General features: G+C 40.7%; 1 protein-coding gene across 2 annotated transcripts in view; it reads right to left on the bottom strand.

Moving 5' to 3' along the window:
• Positions 1-23,869, bottom strand: part of LOC307016405 (STE20-like serine/threonine-protein kinase) — a 49,954-nt gene that overhangs the window by 18,467 nt on the left and 7,618 nt on the right. For both annotated transcript variants that reach the window (XM_079645518.1, XM_079645519.1), the window contains exons 3-11: positions 23,009-23,057; positions 19,195-19,344; positions 12,379-12,451; positions 11,411-11,605; positions 9,929-10,010; positions 8,426-8,557; positions 1,327-2,043; positions 633-763; positions 353-476 (exon numbers count right to left, since the gene is read on the bottom strand). In XM_079645518.1, the coding sequence (XP_079501644.1) occupies positions 353-476; positions 633-763; positions 1,327-2,043; positions 8,426-8,557; positions 9,929-10,010; positions 11,411-11,605; positions 12,379-12,451; positions 19,195-19,344; positions 23,009-23,057 (1,653 nt within the window). The remainder of the gene's footprint in view (positions 1-352; positions 477-632; positions 764-1,326; positions 2,044-8,425; positions 8,558-9,928; positions 10,011-11,410; positions 11,606-12,378; positions 12,452-19,194; positions 19,345-23,008; positions 23,058-23,869) is intronic.

Here is a 23,869-nt window from a genome sequence, read left to right as displayed (position 1 = left end):
TCGCTTTCACCACATTTTCAACCTTCAGACTTTCAGGATTCAAATAAAGGCTATAAAAGTGTTTGTGCTTGGTAGTTGAATCATCTCGAAGAAAATATTCACTGTTTTACACACGTCTCTTTCCCAATGTAAGTCTTTGGGGAAAATATTTTTTGGGCCCAATGAGGTCACGGATTGACACAGAAGTTGTAGTACCAACTTTTGGCCACTACGGAAATTAGCTTCAATGCCCGAGGCACTTTCTGGGGTCTTGGATTACACTTGTAGTGGTGATGTAATGTGTAGGGGCGAGGTAATGCGTCATGTCAATGAGGGGTTTGACAACAATATGAATGCCAGTTGTGGGCCTCACCGTGGTCTCCTGCTCGAAGCGGCGGAAGATCTGTTCCTTCTGCTGCTGCAGCTTGTTGCTGAGCTGCTGCTGGGCCCTCTGCTCCTCCTTCTGCAGGAGACGCAGCTCCCTCAGCTCCTGGCGCCTGGAGAGGGGGAGGAAGAGAGAGAAAGGGTGTTAACTCTCTGTCTTTCTTCAGCATTTAGCAGGCCACAGTGGTGAGGAAGAGATCAGCTACACACAATCAGGTTGTACACTAGTTTCTGGGCAGAATTGTTATTTAATTAAAATTGATGAATACCTGAGGAATCTCATCTCCTCGTTCTTCGTATCATTGTCAGTGATGATCTTGTATGTAGTAACGCTAACTTTTTCTCCGTCCACAATGAATTTGCGAGTCTTTTTCAGCGTCTTCTTATGACGCTTGTTGTCCTTGGAACAAAGACAGAAAAAGTTTATATATACATATAAGAATGAATTAGAATCAGTATACTTTATTCATTCCCGAAAAAAAGGGGTTATTAATATAAACATAGGAAGAAATTATGTGAATTAAAGAAGTAATGTAATGCGCTATAAAAAGACAAAATGAAATATTTATATACACATAAAAAAGGTATATATATAAAAAGGAAATATAGAAAAGAAAAATTATTGAATTAAACATAAGAAGTTAAATAATGAGCAATAAAAAGCTAAAATGTAATATAGATATTAGTACAATTAAAACTATTTCTAAACAAACAAACAAATTCTTCGTATGTGTGAACCTACCTGGCAATAAACCCGTTTCTGATTCTGATATGGAGTTTAATAGTGCCAATAAAAATAATAAAGAAAAAAATATATACAAATATTTATAAAACATAAAAAGTTTAAGTAAAAATGTGTACATTGTACTACGATGTATACAGTGGTGTCTTGGTAATAATAAGATATTAATGCTAAACAGCAAAGTTTAAGTCTCTGAAAGCTTGTAATGCAGCGCGAGTTACCTGTACGGAGACAGATCCAGGCTCTTTAGTTTTGGACAGGAAGCTGGAGATGGACAGATTGAGGTCCCCGCTGCTGTTATCTGCGGCAGATCCAGTCCCAGAGTCTGAATCCCTCTCTTTGTCGTCCTTAGCTCTGTCTGGAACCGTCTTCTCGTCTTCTGCGTTCTCCTTTTCTGAGGGCTTCTCTCCATTCTGTTCTTTTGGGACCACTTTATCTTGCTCTGGTAGTGTCAATGTCACTTTGAGGTTTTTGTACCGCTCCTCGTCGTCCTCCTCCTCCTCTGCTGGTGTGATTGGATCCTCCATGGTTTCCTCCTGAGGAGCCTCAGTGACCTCTGGACTTTGAGGAACCTCGGCTGTGTCCACTTCCTTCTCGTCCTCAGCGGCGATCTCCAGCTGCTGCATTTCCTTCGCAGGTGCCTCTGGTTCTGGCTCTGGTCCAGGGGAGGCAACATCTTCCTCCACTGCTTTCTCTTCCTCATCTTCAGCTGGAGTCTTTGGGGTCTCCTCCATGGGCTCCTCAGCTGCAGGGGCCGCGGTCTCCTCCACAAAGCTTGTGTCCACAACATGGTTGTCCACAGGGAGCTCAGTGGGCCTAGGCAAGGGCACAACTGGCTCCACCTTTTCAGGGACGGATTCCAAGATGGAGGGAGAGAGGGGGATCTTCTCATCCTCCGAGCTGGCCACGCTCACATCCGAGGGGCCGCGTTTGTGGCCCTGAAGGAAGGGCACAAGTCTCAGTTAGATAGTTAAGGCTAAAGCTAGAGCAAAATGAGAGTGCACTGATGTAATGAGCAGTCACTAGAGTAATTAGAGCTGAAACAATCGACTAATTAATAAAAATAATTATCAGCAATCCGTCTAAATAATAGATGGTCATCATTTTGAGCCTTTTTCGAGCAACAATGTCAATTTCCTTTTCTTTGTTTTCCCATATGGTATATTGAGTATCGTTTGGTTTGGGATTAGCCAAGAAAATGATTAGCTGTCTAAATCAATACAAAGCGAATTGTTAGCTGAAGCTCCAATTAATATAAATAAAAGACAGAGATGGTAAAACCGCTGGGTCAACAATGCACTAGGGCTGCAGCTAATTCATTGATTTACAATGATGATAAGAACAATTATCAACTTATTACAAAAATAAGTATTTGAGTGAAACAAAAAAAAAAAATATTGTTATCATAATTTGTATACATCACTCTTACCAACATTTAGATTATCGTTATTTAAAAAAAAGAATATTAATGTACATTGTGTATTTCTATCAGGTTAATATTACTGCTAACTCTTGAAACGTTATTTTGATCTCTTTTAACATTTTATTTTGAAGATGAATTGTTCAAATGTTCAAACTTATTCCTAAATTATTTTAAAATATATATTAATACCTGTATATGTGAGAATGCACTAATCTAAATGTCAGTTTGCTTGAATTGACTCAAATTGTTAATAAGTTATCCAAATAGTGGCTTAAGTTACCATTTAATCTCTAGAATAAAGTAATAAGACGCACAAAGCCAAATTATAGCAGTAAGCGGAACAAGTCTATTGTGACTGCTAATTTAGGAATAGTTGGAATGCTGATACAGCATTCCAACTATCTGTTATGCTACGCACAAAATTCTTTATTATTCCGCCAGGTTATTTTGCGCCTCTTCTTCTCCCACATTGAACATCGCAGAAACTCCGTTCAAACATCAACACGTTCAGCTCGGTCGGGAATCAATGGCTATTACTTTTATCATTCATAACTTTCATAATTCCAGAGATATATCCCATAATTCATCACATTTTTAACATGGAAGTCAATGGAGAAACTCTTCAGACTTCAAAAATCTTCATGCGACTTCAACTGCTAACTGCACCTTCATACTTTCACTCAAACCTCATTCTAACTTTAAAATGTCACACATCTTTCTGAAATTATTCGTGTAACACTTAAATCTGAGTCGTACTTTTAGAGATATTAAACATTGTTCAGAACTTGGTAAAGAGGCCTTCTTCAGATTTTAGAGTTCGTGATGTCACAGCTAGAGTGGAGGACAGATTTAATTTTGCCCTTTTAAACCTGCCATAATTCCCAAACCCTACATTCCTGAGACATAATTTTTCATGAGAAACGTAGGAAAACATCTCATAGCTTGAAAAATAAAAATAAATTAAGCAAAATAATTAAACAAAATGCCTCTGGAGGGCATGAAGTGACAAAAACGTTCAACATGTCTCCATTAAACCCCATTGTAAGTTCAGCCTCATCGATCCCCACCACAGCAGCCGCACACCTTTAGTTAATCTGCTAAAAAGGCCACATTATTAAACCGAAAGTACACAAAATGTACACTTCAGATGCTCAAGTTCCTTGACATGCTTCAGGCTTTGAAATTTCACCTATATCTGTTACGGTTCTTCAACAAAACGTTCACATGTAAGAGGTTTTATCTCTTATTCCGAACATTGAAAATGCTCTCCTCTCACTGATTACTGCACATCACCATGGTAACCTTTGATCTCTGGACACGTTTTAGCTCAAATATAAACACCTGTGTCATGAAACACGATGATGTTATAACTCCAACTGACATGCGCAGAGCAGCAGACTTCAGATAATGGTTAATGGTCCTGCCCTCAACAGCTCTACGTCAATTATTGGGTGTCATCATATACCGTTTCCATGGAAACGCATCCCTCGCCAAAAAAGACAATGTCGCTATACATTAACTCCTATGAAAATGTTCAAAAAGTGCTCAAACTTCACATGTGTGCTAACAGTCCAGCCGTGAAGACATCTAGGGGACAGTTTTGAGATTTCTTCAAATGCCGTTGCCATGGCAACACAATGCTCGCCCAAGCGGCAAACTCTGGGGAACAGTCGGGACGTCAATACGGAAGTGATACACACTGCAGTTCATACATGGGCCGCTAGGGACTGACTGCAGAAAGGAGCAATTTCCATATACCCCCCATGTTAAAATGCCCAACTTTACAGCAGAAAAAAACCTGTTTCTACCCATGGATGCAATAAATATTATTATCGATATAGATTCCACCTTCATGATTATGAATCTGTGAGTGAATTGTTTTCTAACACGACCCTTTATTTATATTAGGTCTTAAAGTTTTTGCATAAATTAGGGCGTGGTCCCTTTGATGGACATGTACATGCCTCACTGTCAGCTAACAGCAACTTGTCCACTCTGCTAGGCTAAAACCATCGAGGCTACAACGTTAGTTAGTCATAGTACTGTACTTGACCCTTTAGCTTTAGCCTGTTCGTGGTGATTGTGCCTTTCAGGGAATATTGTTACAAATACCAGACAATTCAAATGTCGTGCTGTGCGCTAGAATGTACTAACAGAACTTCCAAGAAGTCTAAAATGATAATATTATACATGTTAATCCCGTTCGCAGGTGTTTATGTGCTTGATAGCTTAGCTTGTTACTTATTAGCAGTGGCGGCCGGCCCATAGGGACGCTAGGGGCGCCGCCCCCCCCTCTTCCCACATGTTTGATTGTCATTAAAAATAAAAAATAAATTAAAAAATATTTCCCAAATTTTAATTTTAATTTTTTTAAAGAACAAGGTAAATATTATATAGTCGGTATCAGTAAAATGTATAATCTACAATAAAATCTCGTTTAAAATTGTTTTACAATGTCTAAAGTTACTGATAAGTCACATGTTTCCTGCCTGGCCGCAGCGTGTATCATTACCCTCTCTCGTCCGGGCGGTAGAAAAGAGCACTCAGCCAGAGCAGCTGCAGCCAACAAGCTGACTGTTGCTATCTGTAAACTATGCGGCCGAAACATAATTTCAGCCAATCAGCGTCGTCAGATCTGATGCTCAAAGGGCGACCTTCCAGCGCCCTGGCCTGTGTGTCTGTGAGTTGTTTGGACTCGTATCCAAGGTGAGGCTACTGTAGGGGATGGCTGCTTCTGCAGGTGTAGACTCCGGTGCTAGTGGATCGCCGGAGCTGTAGATTAACATTTGCATGCTTATTGTAGTTGTAAGGGCAATGCCTGGCACCATGGAGCATATGTGTGGGCTGGACCTGTATTTTACAGGAAAGGAGTGAGCAGAGGGTGGCGTTGTCGATTCTTGGTCAGTTTTCATCTTCCTCACCCTCTCAGACTTTGAGTTGCGCGCACTGCTAAAGAGACGCGCTACCATGGAAACCAAACAATGGTGTAGCTGTATTAAAGTCTGAGTGGAAACAGTCGTGAGTAAATCTGATTTTGTCAAAAATCGGGAGGGTTGGCGACACACACACACACACACACACACACACACACACACACACACACACACACACACACACACACACACACACACACACACACACACACACACACACACACACACACACACACACACACACACACACACACACACACACACACACACACACACACACACACACACACACACACACACACACACACACACACACACACACACACACACACACACACACACCGTATTTAGTGTCCTGATTTTAAATGCCCTAGTATGGTTTTGTCACCATTTCCATAGCCCCACCACAAATATTTTCCACCAGCCGCAACTGCTTATTAGCCAGCTAAGGACGTAACCCTTTATACATACATATACATTTCAGTTTATGATTCAGCCTTGGGTAAGACTTTTATAGTCTATGGCTATGACGCCCATAATGCTAAACAGGAGCAAATGTTCATAGGGGACCCAATTATCCCAGTGGTGGCCGCCGGAGCTAACGGAGCCGCAGGGGGCTAGCTCCAGCCGGCGTCCCGGAGCTAGCCCACTGCGGCTTCGTTAGGTCCGGGCGATGGAGTCCGTCGTTATAACTGGAGATCAAGGAAAGCAGCGAAACGCAGACTTGGTTCGCCTGCTGTAGTATTAGCTAAATAAATGATGTTGAACAAGGCTTATTAAGCTGAAAATCGCCACAATTGTTCTGCTATGTATCGGTACTTCTTTTCTTAACGTGTGAATGACAAGCATTAAGAATAACAAAGTATAGCTGATTCTCTTGCAGATTGTCTCATTTGATTATGAATGTAACGTTTATATAGGGGAACTACACTGTTAGCAGTAACTTGGTATGCATGTATTTCATGTTAGCTTAGCTTCTTAGCCTGAGCTAGCTCTGTTTACTTCCAGTTCGGAGGCAGCAGGTCCCGCCTCGGCTCCGCCTCTTTGCCCTTATTTGGAGCAGGCGGGATTAGACTCTGACGTCGCTGTCAAGCGTTAGAGGCCGACTCCGCCTACTAAGGGCTTCTCGGCAACTCTGCAGAATCCTATGGGTGACGTCACGGACACTACGTCCATTTATATATACAGTCTATGTGCTCGCCATGAAACACGGTTTTCTGATAACTTCAGTGAAAATGCTCCAAACAGCACAAAACTTCACAGGTTTGGTAACGATTCAGCCATCAACGCATCTAACCGTATTATGGGATGTCATCAAATGCCGTTGGCATGGCGACAGATGATTCGCCATCAAGTTAGTTCAAAAGTTTGCAGTTCAAATACTCTGCTGCTTTTCCAAGCCTTTTTACTTTCTTTTCTTCTCTTATCATAGAAGCCCCCAGTGTTCATGTATCATTTCAATCTAAATTCTTCACTTTCTTCTTACACATGATATTTCAGCATAGCAGTTTAGCATCAGCTTTTCAGCATAATGCATTCCCACTAGCAATTTCTTCAGGAATTGCATTCTCTAGTACAACTACAGAAAAAAGTTTAGCACACTGCGAAACAAAAAAAAGCATTTTTCCGTCAACAAAACAAATCTACGAAGCCCTGGAGGTTTCATGGAGAGAAAAATAAATAAAACGAGGCCACGTTTTATTAATTTGTGCGCACAGGATGTAATTCGTGGCCTCAATTTAAAGAAAACAAGGCCATGCTTTATTAATTTGTGCGCACGATATACTTTCTCATTCGCACAAGATACTTTCTTATGGTTAGACACATCGAACTGCCCGATTATTACGCCATATTATTAGTTTTATGAAGAAGATGTCCGGTCGCCAGGGTGTATGTTTTTGTGTGTGTCTGTGTCTGTGTGGGCATTTGTTTTCAGAAGATATTATGATAGTGGCGTTCGTTCCGGTGCACTCCGACAGCATTTAGCACTAGCCTACATCGAGATTAAGATTAAACAAACTTCTTTCACTTGGGAATACACATATGGAGTTAGCCAGATGTGTGTAAATTACTGTTCATGTTAATTTGAAAACAAATGCCAGTGTCGAACACACACACATCATGTAGCATTTCACATGTCCATAGCAACAACAACTTCCTGTCAACAGCGTAAACTCGCCTTCAAAATAAAAGCATCTAAATAAAACAGAAAGTTAACCTAAATTACATTTAAGACATATACAACTGCAACGAAAATAACAAAAACAATGTCATATCCTTTTCAGTTTCACATAACACAAATTGGGTTATTTAAACATCATGCGCCCTGGTGACCGGACATCGCCTTCCTAAAACGAGTAATAGGGGGAATAATCGGGCAGTTCAATGTGTGTAGAGGACGTGTGTGTGTGGCTAAAACGTAGCAGCCTCGATCTCTATTCAGCTGTTCTGAAGGTAAACACAGTGAAGGCGCTGCGTAAAAGACACAACTCTCTGCGCGCTGATAGCAGATACTGTGAGAGTCACAGACATGAATTCATAGATCAAGGCAGACTGGTTTACAGACTCTCCTGTTTTGCGAATCCGGTGCTTAAACAAATGGCTCTACACCTCTGGCCGAAATGTCCCTAAAACGAAGTCCGAGTTTGAAATATATCTCAAATAATGTATGCACTGTCATTTCCCCACATAAACATAACAGTCTGCAATGAAACGGTTGTCTCCTGGGCGCTCCACTTCCTACTTGGCGCACCGGTAACTTTCTCGTGTGCACGAAAAAGTATCTCGTGCGAACGAGAAAGTATATCGTGCGCACTAATTAATAGAGCGTTGAGGCCACGAATTACATTTTGTGCGCACAAATTAATAAAATGTGGCCTCGTTTTATTTATTTTTCTCTCTATGAACCCTCCAGGGCTCCGTACAAATCCCTTTTGCAAACATATCTTGCATATGGTCACCCACCAGGTTTGCCTCTGGGTATTCCTCCTCCTCTTCCTCCTTGTGGTCTTCGAACTCCTCTGTGACTTCAGCCTTGGCCTCAGCGATGAGCTCCCTCACAGGCCGGCTGTCCTTCACACTGGACACGAATGGATGCTGTGGAGAAGCCAAACAGAAACAGCACGATTAGAAGCTTACAGGAATTCATTTGCGGTAGTAGTCTATTTGCTCATAGGAGAAGTACCCTACTATATATGTTATATATGTCCCCAGCACATAGAAAACTGCTGGATGCTAATTTGCATATGTTAGGCAATTTGGACAATTAGCATACATTGTGTCAATCAGCAATAATTAGCATTATAGCCTATGTTGACAACAGTTAAAACTGACAATTTTGGAGTGGTTTTGGGGGTTATTTAGGATGCCGAGTCAATTTATGACATGTTCAGGATCCAAAATGGCAGTGATTGTGCTTGGCATGATTTTGAATAACTTTTGGTATATTTTAAAGTTTAAGAGGAATCTTGATCATTTGGATTGGAGAGATTGCTTATCTATTTGAAGGCATATTGTCCAAAGTAGAAGTAATCATTTTCAACTTGTACTCTCTATATCGCAACACTACTCATTGTAGTCAAATCAGCCCAACTAAAATACAAATATAGCCACTGCTGAATATGTCAGAAATGGTTTCAGCATCCTCATTAACCCCCAAAATTGTCCAAATCAGCCAAGCCATTTTTCTGAACTAGTATCTGCATAGGATGAAATGTATTTTAATAGTTATTGCTGATTTACGCAACTTACGCTAATTGCTCAACATATGCAAGTTAGCATCCGGCAGTTTCAAGTGCTGGCAACTAGACTATAGTGCAAAGCATTATGGTGTAGAAAGATGTGACCTGTTGCAGTAAAAGTAAGTAGACACCCCACAAACGACTAGTCCCAGAGATGTTGATGTATAAACTGCAAACAAAAAAGACACAATATAGTACTTTCCAAAAACTGTGAGATTATTTAAAACATTTTCCCTGCATCATTATTTTGTAACTATCCCCACAGTGAAGGAGTTGATCTTTAATACAAACAAAAGCACGAACACACTGCATCCTTTTACAACCTCACCTTCTTCAGGTTAGAAATCTGCTGAACATATTCTATCGCTGGCCTCAGAATGTAAAGCTTCTTCCATATCAAAATCTTCATCGGTGACAGAGCGCTATTTCGTATTTTTAAGCCCATCGAGTCTTCTTACAATACTTTATTTTATCTTTAAGTCCTGTGTTTGTGTATCAATGAGTCTTTACTGCTTCTTCGTAAACAAGTGGCTCTGATTTAGACCTTATGCAAGACGTAAAGCCTGTTCTGCTGACGTCATGAGTGTCAGTCTGGCCAGGTTCACTACTTGTCGCCACAGCAATCAGGTACACAGATGTCTGCTGCTTACACTCTGAATGACAGCTGGCACATGGAACGAGGATTATCGCAGGCTTTAAGTGAGCAGATAGTGAAAGAGAAACGAACCTGCAGCAGCTGTGTTGGAGTCCATCGGTTGTCCACATGCTTGTCCAGACAACGCTTTAAGAAATCACTGAACTCTGGGGACCTTTAAGGGTAGAAGTGGGACAGAAATACGCTTATATATTGGACATTCAGTAAAAAACGTAATTGCTCTTCTATTTCAAAGACGCCTTCATCGTAAGTGTGCTAAAAACTTACACTGAGAAGTTATACATTTTGCCAAACTAGTGCCATTCAAAACAGTGACCTTCTCCATATGAATACTTATATACCACTGTAAATGTTATATACACATTATTCATTTTAGTACAATTAGCCTACTTTTAACTACTTAATAATTATCTTTATTTTATACTGTTATTGCAAACATTAAACTCTTATGTTTATATAATATTCTTATTACATTTTTTATATTATCTTTTTTATATACACATTTTTCCTATATTGTATTGGACATTTATTTGCCTATGTAATTATGAATATCTTAATTTTATTTAAACTTTTTATTGTACATTACAGTGGTGAACCGTCAGGGCCTTCAAGGTATTCAGAGAATACCCTGGAACACTGAGATAAAAAAAAAGAAAAATAATTATATAAATAAAGTGAATAAATGAGAATGTTATCTGTGTTGTTGATTTGTTTGTCCTTCTCGGACCATGCACTACGCATTTCAGTGGTTTTGTGTTAGAAAAAAAATGCAACCAATCAGATCTTGTTCTGGGTCTCTGTAGAATATCCTTCAACCAAGGTATTCTACATCCTTGATAGAATGCCCTGGCCCTCACACTGAATGAGAGCGTACGTTTGGACTGACAGTTTGATCAACCAATTATATATTGATTTGCAGCCAATGGGCTTGTTCTTTCAGAGTTTCCCTCGGTTCCAGGGTATTCTAGAGGGCCCGGTAGTTAACTGGCTCGAGACAGAGGATCTAGATAAATGCAACGTAGCAATTCATTTGAAGTTTTATTTGTTTTTTACGTTGAAATGGCAACAGGTGAAGATGATGTTGTTGCGGAATTGTTGTTAGTACCCTTTTCAAGACGATCATTCAGTGAAAAGATGGATATTATTAAAAAAAAGGCCGTCCAACGCAAAGTGACTGCCGTTGTGACGTCCGTCTGACTAGAACAACCGCATTTTAGAATCCGGGGGGGTGTCTATAGATGGTCCAGTTGTGATAGACACGGTTCGCCAATGTTACATTATTACTTTAACTTCTCATGTTTGTATACATATTTTATTCTATTTTGGTTTTTCTTATAATTAAAAGTATCTTCATATTTACTTTAACTTATTTTGTTAACATAAATATATATATTATTTTTGTATTGTACATTATAACTTTAACTTCTTATATCTATATACATTTGTATTTATAATTTACTTTTTCACTCTAAAACAGAGCAACTGTCACAAATCCCATTCCACTTTGGGATAAATAAAGTATTCTGCATCTGATGACCCCCCGCTGAGCCTCACCAACGGGACGGCTGCATCAGGGTTGGAGGATCGGCCTTGGCTATTTTCAGCAGCACTCTCATGGGGTTCATCTCATGATTGGGCGGCTCGATCTGTGCCAGCTCGATCAGGGTGACCCCGAGGGACCAGATGTCCGCCTTGTAGTCGTACGGACGGTCCTTGGACGTCTCGCACATCACCACCTCTGGAGCCATCCTGGGAGGAAAGAAGGGAATTCAAAAAAAGGAAATTGTTATATTATTATATCAACATACAGCAGGATTTGTGGTTGTCACGTCAATAAACAGTCTATATGAAATAACTACAAGATGAAGCCTATTTTTGGTCACTATAGTTTGAAAAAAATAGTTTTCTCATTTAATAAAGAACTTTAGTGCAAAATGAACATTACAGTTTCAATTGAAATTATATAGAAACTACAAATATTTACCATCTTTTGCTGACTATGTTTGCAAATAAATACCAAGTAATCATATTAAGACAATAGTTGTATTTAACTACAAACAGAATTAGGCAATGATATTCCTTCAATTGAATTGAAATTGAAAGATGTTATATTTAATTATTGCTCAGCCAAGGGATGGGATGATATAGATGCTTTATTGGCGATTACAACAAAAACAATTACAATAATACGATTACATTTAAAAAAAATAAAAAAACATAAATATTTTAAATTATAAATAGAGCCTTCTTCAAAAATACAGGAATTATCATTATATATTTATTTGTATGGTACTATAGCCATTTCGTACAATTTAAAGAAATGTTGAGCATGTTATGATGATTATCGGGATAAAATCTTGAATCATAATTATTATGGTAAGAACAACCGTCAAAATACATTTTCATATTTACCCATGGCTAAGATGGAGCATTTTTTACTTTTTTAAATGTATTTAATCAAATTAATTGGCAGGCTTTTTTTGTATTGGCCATGTCCATGCTTTGTTTTATATTCCACTCACCAGTAAGGCGTTCCAATGAAAGAGTCTCTCCTCTGGAAAGTTTTGGTGTTTTTGGCCGACACACCAAAGTCAGCTGGAAGACATGGGACAAGCCAGAAATTAACCAAAGGAAAACCACTGTCACCATGTGAGACTGACCGTTGAGCGGCCCGACCAAGCAAGGAGGCAGAGGCAGAATGTCCAAAAATATAACCCGACGTGGGCATTTATTAAAACATGAACATATTACACACAGCCTCAATCCTGCTGCTGCTGTTCACGTGAGCCCAGCCTGCAGCCACCAGGATCTCACACACACTCACTCCAGCACAACAAAAGACAGCACTTAAATACACAGAGGAATCAAACACAGGTGAGGGAAAACAATTAGACACAGGTGAGGGGGGAGGAACAAACCAGGGCCCCAGGTGCGCACAATCACCCGGCCCAAAGCCATCAGTCCATAGTGACGCAGTTCCCTGCGTCACACACCATTTATTTTTAAAACGCAAAAAAGTACAAAATAAAAATAACTGTCCCTATGTGCAGCACAAGCCCAACACTGCCTGAGAGACCATTCGCTGATGGAGCATTCTTCCTACATTTGCATGCTGACATCATGCCTTATCTGTGTCGTGTGTGGGTAACAGCTCATCCGTGAACAGACACCTCTGTGTGTTGTGTCACCAGCGTATGTCCTGTCTCTACTAAAAGGTGGGGAGGCCACTTTATTAAATAATTATAGGCCCATCTCTAAATTATCAGTTCTGGCTAAGGTTCTTGAACGCCTAGTGAGTGAACCGGTAAAGGTGTTTTTATGTACAAATGACATCCTGTCCAAACATCAGTCAGGCTTCAGAAAGCAACATAGCACCATCACTGCGACAATGAAAGTGGTGAATGATGTGGCGAGTTTTTTAGATAATAAGCAGAATTGTGCAGCTCTATTTATTGACCTGTCCAAAGCGTTTGATACCGTCGATCATCGCATCTTAAAGCAGAGGCTACTCAGTATTGGCATATCCAGCCATGCAGTAGGGTGGTTTGTGAACTACCTCTCTGAAAGATCCCAATGTGTTCATTTTGATGGGCTGTCTTCTGAGTGGTTAAACATTACTAATGGTGTTCCTCAAGGTTCTGTTTTAGGTCCACTTTTATTCTCCATCTACATCAATAGTTTAGGTGAAAATGTCGATGGAGCAACCTTACATTTTTATGCGGACGATACCGTGATGTACTGTGCAGGTCCCTCCATTAAGGAGGCTGTTGTTGAACTGCAAGCAGTTTTTGACATTATTCAGACTCAGCTCTCTGAACTAAAGCTTCTTTTAAATGTTGATAAAACCAAGGTAATGCTCTTTTCAAAAGCTAAAAAGACACCAGAGCCTGTTGTAGATATTGTAAATATGCAAGGAATGCAAATTGAAGCGGTTACCTGTTACAAATACCTTGGTATCTGGCTTGATGATTGTCTCACTTTTAAACGTCATGTCAATAACCTGCTTAAAAAACTGAGGGTAGGCTAGGTTTCTTCTACAGGACAAGTCCTGTTTCTCGCTTGAAGCCAGGAAAAGGCTAGTCACTGTGACCTTTTTACCTGTGCTGGACTATGGTGATTGGATTTCTATGAATGCACCTGCCAATTGCCTGGTCAAGTTAGATGCTGCCTATCACAGCGCACTGAGATTTGTGACAACCTGTAAAGCATTAACCCATCACTGTACCCTGTATGCAAGGGCTGGTTTGCCTTCGCTAACTGTACGGAGGCTCAGTCACTGGTACATTTTTATATATAAAGCCATGTTAGGGAAACTTCCATCCTACATCTGCTCCCTGATCTCACGGCGAATTGAAGTGGCTACTGTCTGAGATCGCATGCTGTAGTTTTATTAAATGTGCCAACTGCTAGGACTGTCTTAGGGAAGATAGCTTTTAGATGCGCAGCTCCTCTGTCTTGGAATAGTCTGCGATTGAAATGGAAACTGAGCAATCTGGTGCCACTAAATGTTTTTAAAGCTCGGTTGGATGCTACTCAATCGGAAGCTGTTGGTACCTGCTCATGTGGATAGTTATTGTAAATTGTAATCCCTGTAATGATGCTGTAAGATGTCCTTTTTGTTGTTCTGTTTATGTTTTTATGTTTCATGTGGAACCTACTTGAGCAGGTCTCCCTTGAAAAAGAGATCTATGATCTCAATGGGATACACCTGGGTAAATAAAGGTTTGAAATGAAATGAAGCCAGACAAAATGCTTGTTGTGTGTTATTTCACTGAGCAGCAGTGACTCACACCCCTTAAGTAAACTACGTTACTGAAACTGTTGTGTACACGTTTGTTTACACACCGAGCAGCAGGTCCAAACACTTGCCATAGTGCACAAGAGTCATTAATTTACATTTTGATAATGACAGTAAGACTGTGCAGTATACGAAACGGTGAATTTCCTTTTTACATAAAAAAAAAAAAGGTATTCCACTGATTTGACTCACCAAGTTTAGATTTCTACTCAGCCAGGGAAATAAGTTGTATGTTTGTTTTATCTTATCTTCTTTGGGATGAACTGAGAATGTCCCATTGTTCTTCACAGCAACACATTCCTCTAGCCGTTCAAATACAGATACAGTATGTGTTCTTTACCAGTGGCGACTGGTCATTAGAGGCAGGTACAGCCCCACCTAATGTCAGCAGAAAGTATTAAAATAATAATTACAAAAAAAATGCAACAGAGATTTTTGTCCAGAAGGATAGGCAAATGGACTTCATCTTCAAGTCAAGGTAAGACCACAATTGTATTGAAAATGGGATGTTACTAAGAGAGAACAATTAAATATTTAAAGGGTAAAATAAAAAATGTTGGGTAACCTTTTTTTGAACTGTCTGTTTAAAATTAATCAGACTAAAAAAGCTTTTGAAAATAATAATATATTTTGATTTAGGTCAAAAAATAATATTTGTAAACCTGAAGAGTAAGAGCCAGTGCCTCACCAGCCATGAACCTCACTGCACGTCACTGCAGAAACTTATATATAGACTAAGTTTTTTGTGCCCCACCACTTTTGTACATATAAAAACGCGACTGTTCTTTACTAAAGAACCAATAGAGATATAGACATAAAAAAAACTCTTTAAACCTCTGAGGTAAGATTACCGAGTTGTATTATGGGGAATGGGTTAAGGGTAATCCGATCTGCTGCTTCAATTCTGTATACAAACTATTTTAAAACAATGTATTACATTTGTACCAAATTTTCTATAAGAAATTAGACAAACTAACGGCCACATTTACTTTAAATTATTTCCTCAATAGAAAACCACATTCATTCTTCTGACTGTTTAAAGAGCAACTTGCAGGTTTTAAAATTTTTTTTTTTACTACATTTATGCTTAACCTTGTCTGAAAATTGCAATTAAAAAAGTTAATGCAAGATTGCATATGTTTTACGAGACATAAGGGCAGGAATTCAGAGGGGAAAGTAGCCGTTTTGAGTTCTGCTACTAACTTTTTTTTAACGTCATACGTCAAACGCGTCATATTACGTCACATGGGAGAGCAACTTTCTCGGACTCCTTCTCTGCCCAATTCACGGTAGAAGTTGGTAGTTGGTTTGAGCGGTTGTGATTTAGTGAGCTGGTATTTTCTCAGTAATTTTACATTGCATTTCACCATTTGTAATCATGGTGAGCTATTGTTTTTGTGCAGGTTGCACAAACTCCAGCCTGTCAGGACATCGAGTCCACAGTTTCCCTAACAGGAAAAGGAGCGGAGCTAGCTTTCGTTCTTGGGTGCGTTGTGCATCCACCTCCCTGCAGCATATACTCTCTCCAGAGGCCATGGGCTTGCATTTCCCACACAAGCACCTTTCAAACAAAATGTTTATCAGGAAACCGTATTACACCCTCTCCCCCCCTTTGCTGCTCTCTCTCTCTCTCTCCCCCCCTTCGCTCCTCTCTCTCTCCCCTCCGGTATACAGCACCGTAAGACGTAGTGTGGAATTGCATTAGGTAACGCGAGATACGGCTGATACTTGCGCATTAGTTTCTGTTATGGATCAGTATCAACAGTCCTGCCAGTAACGTTACTATATTATCAATACTACCGTACTTTTCGGACTATAAGCCGCGCCTTTTTCCCCATTTTTCGAGCCTGCGGCTTATATAACGGTGCGGCTAATCTATGGATTTTTACAGCTAACGGCCACTAGGGGACCTCCTAAATCTATGGATTTTACAGGTTACAGTCCACTACCATTAACTCTATGGGCTCTATGGCCGGTCCGCTCCCCCCACCTTTAAGCGGCGGGCTCCAGCAGGAAAAGCTGGAGGCCGGAAAAGAGTGAGACAGGTAGCGCGAAAAAGTAAAAGTGGAACCGAGAGTGGTAGGAGAGACAGAACGAGAGCAAGACAGTTTGTGCAAAGGAAGTTTTCATGCACAAACCCTCATTATGGAAAACAAACGTAGAAATGCATATGATGCAGCTTTTAAGTTAAAGGCAGTCAATCTGGCAGTAAAAGAAGGAAATAGAGCTGCTGCACGTAGCCTTGGCATCAATGAGTCAATGGTGAGACGTTGGAGACACCAGCGGGAAGAACTGTCAAAAAAAGCTTTCACAGGTAATAAAAGCAGATGGCCCGAACTTGAAGACTTTCTTGAAGATTGGGTGAACACACAGAGAGCAGACGGCCGAGGTGTTTCCACCGTGCAGATTCGACTGAAGGCCAAAACAGTCGCCACCGAAATGAAAATTGAATTCCGACAGTGACGAAAAGGAGTTTGTTGGTTTTGAGAGCGACAACGAAGGAGAGAGGAGAGTGGCTGACGAAGCCACCCTGAGCCTGTTCGTTTCCGACACTGAAGATGAGGACTTTAGTGGTTTTAGTACGCAGGAAGAAGACGAATATGAGGATTAATGAATTGACTTTTCTGGTTACAGCCGTGTACTGCACCTTAGCCTAAAAGATGAAGACGAGGATTAATGACTTTTCTGGTAGGCTGATTACCGTATATTTTAAGCAGCCGTGTTACTGCAACTTTAGGCTTACGCGCTTACTGTCGTGTTACAGGCACTTTATTTTGCACTTTTAAAAAAACACATTTAATTTAGCCATTGATATTGCCTCGTCAAGCGCTGTAAGCTTTGTTTTTTGTTATGGTACTACTGTAGGCTATATGCAACTTGTTGAAATGTTAATAAATGGGAGCTTCCTCAAACAGCCATCTCTTTCCCGACAATCCCCTCTGTGCACGAACCCTTACATATGGTAATTAAACATTAAAACACCTGCGGCTTATAGTCCAGTGCGGCTTATATATGGACACATCATTCAATTTAGCTGCTGCGGCTTATATTCAGGTGCGCCTTATAGTCCGAAAAGTACGGTACTTTAGTTATAGCCTGATATATGATAGCTAACTTTACAATGTTGTGATGTGACTGACGTTAGCTAACATTAACTTTAGCTAACGCCGGTCACTCACCAAGACAGCTGCTCTGTTCTCCACTGGTTCTCCTCACACCACAGCTCCATTTCTCTCCGATGGCCGTTATTTCTTCTAATCCTTGGCTGCTCCTGGTCTCTTGGACGCCTAGCAGGCTCATAATTATAAGGTTGTGGTCCGTCATATGCATACAAATATACATTTTCAGCCTCTTCTGTGTCAAAAATAGCATTGTGAACCATGTTTATTGATAAGTTAGACCGGCCGCTCTCCCCCATGTGACGTCACACGCGGGTGGTCTCTTTTTATGCAGAAGTAAAAATGTCTTACAAAAACCACGCCAGCTATCACTGTAGTGTATATTTCTGTATATCTTTTGGAAAATCTAGTGTATACATAATTTTCTTACACATTTATTCACTGGGGTCTCTAACTTGCAAGTTGTTCTTTAATATACAGGGTGTACTAACATTAGAAGATTCATGTGGATGTGTAAGCTTGCATAAAAAGAGACTGAGGCTAGTGTCAGAGTGGCCAATTTCTGATCCATACGATACCACATGACACCTCGGTTTGACACAGTTTTTCTCATAGAGAGACCTGTGTGTGAAAGCCCTTAGGTAACTGAACCTAACCATGTGTTTGGCATGCATGTGTGAAAAGGGCTATACATGGATGGCATCACTTCACAGTGCATTCCTGTTCAGTTTTCAGCTGTTAAATCTTGAGAAAACACAAGATAAATACATGGGGACTGTGGCCAAAGGCGCATTGCTAGACTGTGAATTCATTAATGATTTTTCCCCTAGAACAGGAAAAATGAATACACAAGTGAACCAGAATAAATGGACTTCCACATTAGGACAATAGGTGTGCAGGAATGAGTCCTAAAACGGGGAAATTAGTTAGCATTGTAGAACTACCAGTTCCCTTATCTTGAATTCAACATTTTCTATAAACATCTGTTATAGTCTTATTTTATGCCTGAAATAAGATTTGTGATCAACACGGCAAACCTTAGCCACCTTTAGCTTAGCGGTGGTTATGCGTAAACTGCAGCCAATCCACAGTTATGTTGTTCCTTCATAGCCTTCATAATATTAGCTATTTACTTAATATAAAAGTAGGGTAAAACAGTATGTGTATTTTATCCTCCTGAACAAATTGTGTAAATATCCAAAATGTGTGTTTTGCACATATCTTATTTCTTGCTACATTCCGAAATCCCACTACTTTTAGTCGAGGGAGCCCTTGCGTTTCTAAATTCTGGGTCGGCTTAAAATAAAAAGAAATGTCATCACTGCACCACCCTATTCAGCCAAGTTTCCTCTACCCTGTCTGTTTTGCATTAATATGTTGTACTTTCTGGTGTTAGAAGCTGGAGTTTCCTTTGTCCTTACCCAGCTTGACGTCCCCGTCCAGTGTGAGGAGGATGTTGCCGGCTTTCAGGTCTCTGTGGATGATTTTGTTGTCGTGGAGATAGACGAGAGCCTCCAGAGTCTGCTTACACACCACCCGGATCTGCGGCTCTGTCAGGGGTCTCTCCAGCTCTACAGGGGATCACAGTCTTAGACATTCCGACCGTGGAGTTCTCTACAACCTGTGTACACCTGGCATTAACATGTGATCACAGGTGGACAGCTCTGAATACAAGTGCAAACAACCACCAAAAAGCATTGTCATCTGATCAGTTATATCCCTGGGAGGCATTCTACCACATAAAATCATTGTAGTGTAAACGCTAATTTAGTTGGAATGCTGATACAGCATTGCTGATACAGCATTCCAACTACTTGTTCTTCAACGCACAAAATTCTTTATTATTCCGCCAGGTTATTTTGCACCTCTTCTGCTCCCACATTCCACATCGCAGAAACTCCGTTCAAACATCAAAACGTTCAGCTCGGTCAGGAATCGATGGCTATTACTTTTCTCATTCATGACTTTCATAATTCCAGAGATATATCCCATAATTCATCACATTTTAAAAATGGAAGTCAATGGAGAAACTCTTCAGACTTAAAAAATCTTCATGCGACTTCAACTGCTAACTGTTCCTTCATACTTTCACTCAGAAACCTCATTCCAACTTTAAAATGTCACACATCTTTCTGAAATTATTCGTGTAACACAACTTTTAAATCTGATTCATACTTTTAGAGATATTAAACATTGTTCAGACCTTGGTAAAGAGGCCTTCTTCAGATTGTAGTGTGCGTGATGTCACAGCTAGAGTGGAGGACAGATTTGTATTGCCTTCATATTTTCTTTTAAACCTGCCATAATTCCCAAACCCTACATTCCTGAGACATAATTAGGAATGTAGGAAAACATCTCGTAGCTTGAAAAATTCAAAAATAATTAAGCAAAAATAATTAAACAAAATGCCTCTTGAGGGCATGAAGTGACAAAAAAAAGTGTCTCCATTAAACCCCATTGTAAATTCAGCCTCATCTTTCCCCACCACAGGAGCCGCACACCTTTAGTTAATCTGCCAAAAAGGCCACATTATTAACCCGAAAGTGCACAAAAAGTACACTTCAGATGCTCAAGTTCCTTGACATGCTTCACGCTTTGAAATGTACGGTTCTTCAACAAAACGTTTACATGTAAGAGGTTTATCTCTCATTCAGAACAATGAAAATGCTCTCTTCTCACTGATTACTGCACATCACCATGGAAACCTCTGATCTCTGGACACGTGGTTAGCTCAAATGTAAACACCTGTGTCATGGAACACGATGATGTCATAACTCCAACTGACATGCTGACTTCAGATAATGGTTAACACAGCTCTACATCAAATCTGATGTTACGTAATGTGGTGTTACTTTGGAAACGCATCCCTCGCCATAAAACAGCAGCAGACTTCAGATAATGGTTAATGGTCCTGCCCTCAACAGCTCTACGTCAATTATGGGGTGTCTTCATATGCCGTTTCCATGGAAACGCATCCCTCGCCATAAAACACAATGTCGCTGTAACTCCAATGGACACGGTCCGATCGTCCCCCAAACTTTGCTTGTATATCACCGGTCCATGCCTCAACAGCTTTACGCCAAATCTGAGATGCCACCATAGGCTGTTGCCATGGAAACGCATCCCTCGCCATAAAACACGATGTCACTGTAGCTCCAATGGACACGGTCCGGTCGTCCCACAATCTTCACCTGTATATCACCTCTCCATGCCTCAACAGCTCTACGTCAAATCTGACATCTCAGCATATGCCGTTTCCATGGAAACACATCCCTCGCCATTAAACACGATGTTGTCGTCACGCCTATAAAAAGGGTCAAAACAGCACCAGACTTCAGATAATGGTCAATGGTCCAGCCCTCAACAGCTTTATGTCAATTATGGGGTGTCACCATATGCCGTTTCAATGGAAACGCATCCCTCGCCATAAAAGACGACGTCACTATAACTATGAAAAGGTTAAAAAATTGCTCAAACTTCACATGTGTGCTAACAGTCCAGCCGTGAAGACATCTACGGGACAGTTTTGAGATTTCTTTAATTGCCATTGCCATGGCAACACAATGCTCACCATGAAACACGGTTTTCTCATAACTTCAGTGAGAATGCTCCAAACAGCCTAAAACTTCACAGGTTTGTAACGATGCAGCCATCAACGCATCTAAGCGTATTATGGGATGTCATCAAATGCCGTTGGCATGGCAACAGATAATTCGCCATCAAGTAAGTTCAAAAGTTTGCAGTTAAAATATTCTGCTGCTTTTCCAAGCCTTTTTACTTTCTTTTCTTCTCTCATCCCATTCAAGCCCCCAGTGTTCAGTGTTTCAATCTAAATGTTTCACTTTCTTCTTACACATTACATTTCAGCATAGCAGTATAGCGTCAGCTTTTCAGCATAAAGCATTCCCACTAGCAATTTCTTCAGGAATTGCATTCTCTAGTGTGTTCTGATTAGGCATGGGCGGTATCATTTTTTTCCTACCGTCATACCTTGCTGACATCATACCGTGGTATACGGTATATGACGGTATCAGTCCCAATTTAAGGGGTCATTTCTCCCCCAAAAATTGTTTTTACTCACTATATCAACAGCCCCACCAAAAATATTTTCCACCAGCCGCCACTGACGGTATGACTTGGGTCGACTTGAGTGAGGTGGCGTTCGGCGGCAAATAGATGTTTCGAACGGTATATTATATGTTCGGTATAAAATGCAGCCCGAGCGGTAGGCGCTCGCAAAGTGCCGCGACGTGCGCGCAAGTGCAAAACAAGGGCTGCATACATGACACATTGTGCAAATGGCACATTTTGAGATCGGATACAGGACGCGTTTGTAGATGTCCGACGTTGTTTCCATGGTGAGCTAAGTTAACAATATATCATCATACATACAAATTTCCCGGGAGTAAATACTTGACTTATTGAATAAAGTTTGCTATATTCACTCACTAGTTTGGCAATATTATTCCGTGCATGTGTTAAAAACCTTATTTCCATTTGATTCATTGGATTACTCGCGTGAATGTTTAGCACGTAAATGCTTTCGTTTTTAAAACCGTCCGACCTCGCGGCCTAACCCTAACCCGTCTTAAACATTCCCAAAGAAGTGCCTCTGTCTCTCGTTGTGCTGGATGAAGTCACTGGCGACGAGTAAACCCAAAATAGTCCCAAACAGGCGCAGAGGTATTTTTCTTTTTTAATAGTTGTCCGAGTTCGGGGCCGGCAAATGCCGCCGCCATCTTGCTCAGCTCAGCTCTGTGCTGAGCTCTGAGAGCGGGAAAGACGGACTGCCCTCCCCTGCCCTCTGCTGGCGCGTGCTGTGCATTACAACCAATGTCGTCCCTGTCAAAACTCTGTGTCAGTGTAATAGAATGAAACGCATCTGTGATTTGGCGCACAGTTTGTGACGTCACGGTATTGAAAATCATACCGACGGTATTTCGAAATACCCTGGTATACCGTAATACCGTCATACCGCCCAAGCCTAGCTCTGATATACCCTGACAAGGACACAACAGGATAATACCTCTTCAAATCAGCAGCTCTTATTTTCTTCCTTCTTTTTCTTATCTCTAGTTGGCTCTAAAGTATCTTATGGATAAGTTATTAATACAACCACACTTCCCAGAATCAGAAACGTCCCTTAAAATAGACGTTTTTCCATTTGGCTGTTTAATGCAGCTTTGCAGAGCTTCCTTTTTAAAGCCTGTATACAAATTGGAAATGCTGACTCACCTAGCATGACTGCATCCACAGCCCCACCTCCACAGAACTCAATGAGGATCTGCCAAAGAAGGGAAAAACGCAACAGAGTCAATGTGTTTTTCAACACTTGCAACAGGAATACATACACGTACAAATCAAAGCATTTATTGATCTTTATTTTGAGATTGACCTATGCAACAAAATGTTTACACAGAGGCGCGTGGAGGCAATTCGGGAGGCATTAATGCTCTGGCTGCACCCTTTGGCCTGGCAGATGTAGAAGGTCTGGAAGGTTCTCAAAGTCAGAGAAAAATGCTCAGCACCATGTCTTTAGACTGCTGGATATGAATTGTATACATAGGGGGCAACAACTTCTCATTATGTAGCCTTACATCCACCCAGCTTGTGAGGATGAAACGCTCTGAGCCCTTAAAGGCATTTAGGAGCTTTCAGTACGGCTGTTGCTCTAAGAGGATTGGCCCAGTTGGGGCCACATTGTAAAGGAGGTTTCACACAGCTGCTAGTTAGCTAGCTATATTGCCGGACCTCATGCTTATACCTTGAATAGGATTAAAGTTTGTATGGACTTCAGGCAGGGGGTGAGTATGATTAAAGACCCTGTGAAGTGTGCACCTGTGCATGATCTGTTATGCTAATACGTATAGTAATGACCAAAATTGTCCATTGGAACCCATATCAAAAGATGTTGGAATAGCAACGAATTTGACGAGTTTTGAATTTGCCGGGGAAATCTGCAGTCGACCTTCGCCTTCGTGGGCGTGGCTTGCGATCTACTGCGTGACTTCACGAGATGGACGCCGCCGCACTGTTTACATTCACCACCGTTCATTTTTTCTCTTTTTCAAAGTCGAATTTCTCAACGTTTTTGAG

The sequence above is a fragment of the Notothenia rossii genome (genome assembly GCF_949606895.1).
Source record: "Notothenia rossii genome assembly, chromosome: 1".
Taxonomy (NCBI): Eukaryota; Metazoa; Chordata; class Actinopteri; order Perciformes; family Nototheniidae; genus Notothenia; species Notothenia rossii.
Note: the sequence above shows the minus strand (reverse complement) of the source record. Positions and strands in the feature narration are given on the sequence as shown.